This window comes from Limanda limanda, chromosome 1, assembly GCF_963576545.1.
Source record: "Limanda limanda chromosome 1, fLimLim1.1, whole genome shotgun sequence".
Classification (NCBI taxonomy): Eukaryota; Metazoa; Chordata; class Actinopteri; order Pleuronectiformes; family Pleuronectidae; genus Limanda; species Limanda limanda.
In genome coordinates this window covers 40,737,115-40,743,858 of record NC_083636.1, presented here as the reverse complement: position 1 = coordinate 40,743,858, position 6,744 = coordinate 40,737,115, and the positions used below count along the sequence as shown (strand labels likewise).

General features: G+C 40.7%; 1 protein-coding gene across 1 annotated transcript in view; it reads left to right on the top strand.

The window, feature by feature from the left end:
- The first annotated feature begins 3,135 nt into the window (after positions 1-3,135).
- dennd5b (DENN/MADD domain containing 5B) overlaps positions 3,136-6,744 on the top strand; it is a 58,245-nt gene continuing 54,636 nt past the window's right edge. Inside the window, exon 1 of the mRNA XM_061067570.1 lies at positions 3,136-3,461. Within this exon, the coding sequence (XP_060923553.1) occupies positions 3,353-3,461 (109 nt within the window). The 5' untranslated portion in view covers positions 3,136-3,352. The remainder of the gene's footprint in view (positions 3,462-6,744) is intronic.

The window sequence follows — 6,744 nt, the reverse complement described above, 5'->3', positions numbered from 1 at the left end:
TGTTTCTTTTTTTCCCGGTTAATGTGATTGTACTCCTAATATTTATTTTTTTATGTAGTAGTTTGCTACTCGTTGTGAAATATGCAGCTCTGCTGCCACTACCCTTGTTCATGTCTGTGATTGGTCATATGCAGTAAACTGCGCCCCTTTTACACTCACACGCTCATATGTAAAGTACTGGGTTGATTTACTGAGTTGACAACAAACGTTGTGTGACCGTTAAACCTGATTGAGTTTGTTGGGTTGAGTTCAGCCAGATATCGGAGAAATACCCTTGGTATGTTGAGCTTAGAACACGGTCTACATATTTTCTGATGATTCAGCTGCATTTCTAGGGCCCAGTTTCATAAAGCACGGCTGAGAAACTCTGAGAGTAAACTAAATGGTAAATAGATTTGTATTTATATAGCGCTTTTTTCTAGTCTGATGAAGACCACTCAAAGGGCTTTACAGTACAGTTTCACATTCACCTATTCACACACACATTCATACAGTGCATCTACTTGCAGCACTTTGTTATTCTATGGGGGGCTATTGAGGGTTCAGCATCTTGCCCAAGGACACTTCGGCATGCAGATGGTTCAGACTGGGGATCGAATCGCCGACCTTCAGGTTGGAGGACGACCACTCTACCCCTCAGCCACAGCCGCCCTTAACCAGACCTCTAGGTTAATTAGCTCTTTGTTGTCAAAATCTAATCTTCAATGTTTTTTTAATGAAGCTTCTAGTTAGAGCTGGTTCAGTTTTTGGACATGCTCTAAGTAATGCTGCTGTAGACCTAGATTGGCGGAGGACATCTGACACATGGAGCTTCTCTTTCCTCTCCTCATCCCATTAATGTCTCAACAAGACAAATAACTGACTTGAATTCTTCCCCATAGTCTTTGCCTTTGAATATCATCGTCCACTGAGCCCTGTATGGCAATTTTATAGCCCAGCATCTTGGGGAAATCGCCCCACAACGCTCCCATAGACTTTCAATGAAAAATCGTTTTTTTTTCTCAAACTGCAGGCTCTCACTAACGTGATTTTGTCATATGTAAGCTGTTATACTTGCACCTTGGTGGTCCAATCAGGCCGTACCTATAGTTACACCACTGTCACAGTCATTTCTAACAGGAGGAAAAGGAAAAGACATGCCATTCAGTCTTTGTAGCAATGGCGATATATATTGGCAACCAAAGAATTAGGACCACACAGACCAAATTTAAACATCCCACAAGCATCTACAAAAGGAGGGAAATGTTATGAGTGGGTATTTTCACGGAGCTGGTATGACCGGGGAACATGGTTAACAGGATGCGAACTAACTGACGCCTTGTTTTGCTACCCCTGTATTTGATTTCACCCGGATGGCAGCACAGACACAATGTGGACAACTACGGGTGTCACTGACAGGCATCATCTGTCAGAGAAGGTGAAAAAGGAGAGTACTGGAGGTGGTACTCAAGATTTTTATTGAATGTTAGAAAAATAAAATATCAGAGAAGAAAATCACATCTGTCAGGAGACATCCATTTTAGCTCTTCTTATTTATTGTGTGAAGTTCTGTGGAGTATTAGCTTTGCGAGGCAAAGATGAAAGTAAGGGCTCCAGCAACCCTGTTTTTTTTTTCGTGGACTGGTCGACTCAGTGGTGTCACTAGACGAGGTGTTTGAGGAACACCTGAAAACTGCAACAGTCTTCAGGGGCGCGTAAAAGACTGTGCAAAATGAGCTACTGGATTGCATGTTATCAGTCATCAGGGAATGCATCATGCAAGAGATAAAGTCGGCTAGACTCGTAGCCATCCAAGCAGATGAGACCTAGGAGGTTTCTACCCAAACTCAGTTGCTTCTTGTGTTGAGAAACATCGACCTGAACAATGCTGTGCTGGAACATTTCTTTGAGTTTGTACTCAGGTCAAAGTACAGAAGTATTATTAGCTGATAGGGACAATTTTGTCTTCTAAGGACATCAGAGCAAAGCTCTTTAGTAATGTCACAAGGCTTAAAATATTAAAAAATGAAAGAAGTCATAATGCAGAAAAATGTCCTGTGAGTTTTATATTACATCATACTATTGGATAAATGTGTGAATAGCATTTTTACTATTACAGTTTGTCATGGTGGAGCTCACTCATCTCTGTTAGTAGTTTATTCTACAACAATGCATCGTATTTAACTAATTTCTTATCAGTTTCTTTATAAAATCTGAATCTGAAAGTAACTAGTATCTTAAGTAAGTTATCAAATGAAGTATAATGTAGCATGAAATGGAAATTATCAGGTAAAATACAAGTACCTAAAAAAAGTACAGTACCAATCCTTGTCATATGTTCCCATTTAGTAGATACTTTGTGATCTGCAATGCTAGCTGTAGTAAATAGAAGGCGATGACAACATTAATTTAAATGTTTAATAACAATACAGCTAGCTACAAAATAAATGTTCTTGATTTACTGAACCTCAAATAAGATGTTATCTGATATCTAACAGGCCTCTCTTCATATTCAAAAGTGCTGATGGATGACATTTTATCTGTTGACCACAGTGGATTTTTTACTTATTTACAGCCAAAGTCATTTTCATTGAAGACCTGTCTACAAAATGACTGGTATTGCTATGTGAGGTGACCAGAAATTAGTTTTTGTTGAAATTTGGCTTCATTTAGTCGTTAGTTATTTTCCCCACAGATTTTTCATAAAGTGTTTGTGTGCAGTACAATTGTAAATGTATATTACAGGAAGATGAGGACGATACTTTTGCACCAGATAGCGATAATCTCTATATGAAACGAGTTACAGTGAGTTACTATGAAACTAAGAAATGAAACTTGAAACTTGAAATGTATTTCTGGTGTCCCAATAGTTCTGGTGAAGGAAGCAGCTGTACAAGCTGAAAATAAATGTAAAAATCTGATTTTGAAATGAATCATATAAGGCTGCAAATCAAATAGAGACAACTAGAAAAACAGAACATAAGATAAAGTAGAACAGCTGAAGGTATTTTTTTAGAGAGCTGTGGTTCCCACCGTTGCAACAGGCTAGTGCTGATCTAAGTGAATGGGGGACGCTGATTTGAAAAATCCCGCCCGGTGCCAGGCGGCTCCTCCCGGCTCAGGGCGGAGCTCTCTTGCCTTCGGCTTTGTCAGTGTGAGTCGGGAAGGGTCGCACGGCGGAAAGACTAAGGAAAGACCGCTATTTCTAGAACAGCTTTCAGAAGAAATTTCGGCCTATTCCTGAACCTTTTAAGAACAGCGAGGAATGGCTTAGAGGAGCATTTTGGATTTCCATAGCGTTGTAGCACGTGTCCATCCTCCGGAGATGTGTATGTGAGAAGTAGAAGCGGACAGCGCTGCACACGAAGCCGAGATGAGCGTGAGCTCCGCGGCGTCCGGCGCGGTGCCCTGTCGCTTCGCCAACTATTTTGCCGTTTGTGGGATAGACACAGAAACTGGACTGGAGCCAGACGAGTTAACAGGTACGAGCTTTTTCACTTGATGTCAAATCACTGGATTTGAAAACCTTTACATCTCATCCTCTCTCCAGCTCAACACATTTAGGGATGTTTGTTATTTAGGGTGTCTCATACATGCACATTGAACAGAGAGACATTTTAAGAGACATAATCATATAAAGGAAAACGAGTAACGGAAGGTTATTCTATACAGACTCGTTGTCAGTCTGGGGGGTCAGTGAACTGCTGTCACTAAAGGCAGATGGGCTTCTACCCGCATCCTAATCAGATTAAAGTGTCCAGTGCTCTGTAGCTGTCCAAATCCTACTAATTGTTCTGTAGGTTTTACAGACTATTTTCCAAATAAACCGTAGTTTGAGATGATAAACAACGCGGTCTCTTGCAGAAGACTGAGCCACATTCTACTCCATTAACCATGGAAACATATTCCCCATGTACTTCTCATTCACCAGTTTAATGTGTTCTATAAAAGGCAGGGTTGAGGAAGAAATTTTGTTTTTTAACAGCAGTTTGGCCTCAGATTGAAAACGGCAGCTCTCACAGGATTGCCTTTGTTGTGTTTATGCAAAGGGTTCAGTCTGCCTGCACAAAGCAGAGGCCCTTTTCCCAGTGTCTCCTCTGGGATGGCATCAGTCAGCTGCCACTACAGCTGTGGTGTTGCAGCACGTCACCAGATATAACAGATAAACTCATTGGCTGAGTTTTGTTCCCTTACAGCCCAAGCTTTTCTCTCTGGATGTGGTTGCATGCTAAGTTGCTGAAATATCATATTACACTCACCCTGGTAGCTTCTGCCTATGTTACTCAAGCTGTGGTACAAAGTTCAGAAGAGTGATCTCTCTCTCTCTCTCTCTCTCTCTCTCTCTCTCTCTCTCTCTCTCTCTCTCTCTCTCTCTCTCTGTGAGAGAGTGTTGACAGTGAGCTGGGACATTTTTATAAAGATCCCGAAAACATGTGAAGGATGTTTATCAGGAATCACGAGTTTGTGTTGTGTTGTGTTTTGTGTGTGTGAGAGACCCTCGGGCTGTACAAACCATATGGCCTGATGTCTGCATTGCTAACACCCCTAACTCCAACTTGGTGAGCTTTTGGCTTATGGTTCACAGTTATTCAAACTAAAACCATGGCTGCAACCATCAACGATTTTCAGCATCTTTCTTACTTTAATCTCTTTGTGTTTTATATCCTAAATTGAATAACTCCAGTGTGACTCGTTTTTTCTCCAGTGTCTGTTTGTGTGTCTATTTTCTAGTGCTAGGTTGGAAAGTCAAAATTATCTCCTTTCCTCACCACTAATCTTTGACCCTGATGGAAAATGTCAGGAAAGATGTGAAGAAAAATCTGTAAGGGGTTAGGAAAGGAGACCCCTGACTGTAGAGAAAATAAGATTTCACTTTCATGCAGCTTTCTAGAAAAAGACAACTTTATTTGTAACTGACTGCATACAATAGATCAGTGATTCTCAAATAGGGGTGCAAGTACCCCTATGGGTACTTTGGAGTACTGAAGAGAAAAATCTAATAGCAGAGACGAAAATCACATCTTTCTTAAGATAATTATAAGTTCAATAAAAATGTAAATGTAAGTCGATAGTTTCCCAAGTCACGTTCATGATAATGTTTGTTCACTATGACGGTGAAGCCAGTTTCAATTCGGAATAACAAAATCAACACAAATGGATTTGTGGTTGAAACTTTGCAGCAAGGCAGCTGAAAACAAGGAGAAAGCTGTAACAAAGCCAACATAATATCGCCAGTATCAGGAAGAATATGTTTTAATGGGATTTACTTCGATGAGCTGCAACCCAGATTCAGTCTCATGAAGCCAGCGCACGTCAGTGCGATGTTGGTAAGCCACCAGAGCTTTTCAAGAGAACTTTTTCTGCGAAAGGTGTCCGAAACATCAGCCAAAGCACTCACAGCTACTTATGCGGTGTCTTTGCTCGTGGCTAAAGGCCAATTTATGCTTGTCCGTCTTTTCTAAAACAGACAGATAAGACCGCCCTATCCGCCGTGGAACGCCCTCTCCGAGCGCCTTGGACAGCTTTTCGTGCACCTCTGATTTTTCTAACTGTCCGTGTTTATTTCGGAGACCCCACGGACAGCCCTTGGCTGTGATTGGTCCGCGAACGACATAATTTCCCTACGACGTCATTTCCGCACAATTAAAGTCGTTTGTCAAATGACACTGTTTGCCGGAGAATAGATACGATGGGAACAGACATTGTTGATCAAATTGTGGAAACATTTGGTGAAGCATTTTAAGTCCAGCTGAATCGACAGATGTCAGTTGGAAGGCACAGTTTATTGCTTGCGTCAGATACATTGATATTGATGACATATGAACATATACTTTTCTGTAAGAGTTTGGAGTGCTTAACAATCGGAGAGGACATTTTTTATGTGAAAGCATTCTGAGCTGGGAATCCTGCAGCAGTGTGTGGACTGACGGAGCTGCATCAATGACAGGCCGGCTGAAAAGGCTCATAGCGCGTATTAGAAATGAAAAGCCTGAAGTGCATTGGACTCACTATGTTATACACAGGGAAGCACTAGACCAAGAAAATAAATCCTGTGTTGCATGACGTTTTGAACAACAGCATTTTATTAAAAAAAAAAAAATTTAGTCAAAACTACTTAATTAGTTTAACTTCCTTTGTGAAATCATCGAAGCTGAACACACACAACTGCTCATAGGGAACGTTTCTGACATAGAAGAACCACAACAAGCCGCGTGAGTTGTTTTTTTCCAGAGTTTTTGGGTGGGGAGACATGCCAGATAATCAAATGAATGTATAGAAGCGCTAAAAAAGTGGAATTTTCATACTATGTCCCCTTTAAAAAAATTCCCTCAAGCAGTCTAGAGATATCACATTCAAGACGCCAAAAACATTTTTTGACGGCACTTTGATCTTGACCTTTGACTACGAGATCTAATCAGTGATTCAAAGTGAACATGTATTCCTAATTTGAAAGAATTCCTGATATGTTATATTCAAAAGACAAAACACAAGAAGTCACAATGACATTTGACCTTTGACCACCAAATTCCATTCAATTCATCCTTGAGTCCAAGTGAAGATTTGTACCAAATTTGAAGACATTTCCTCAAGATCTTTCTTGATATATTTATGGAAGCTGCTTCAAGCCTCACTTTCTTTATTAGGGCAACCCACAACACCCTGCCCTCCCCCGCCATCTAAACCCAGGCCAACAGTTCCCTAATAAAACCACATTTATATTAACCAGATCCATATTTTGATTAGGTTATTCACCAAATTGCAAAC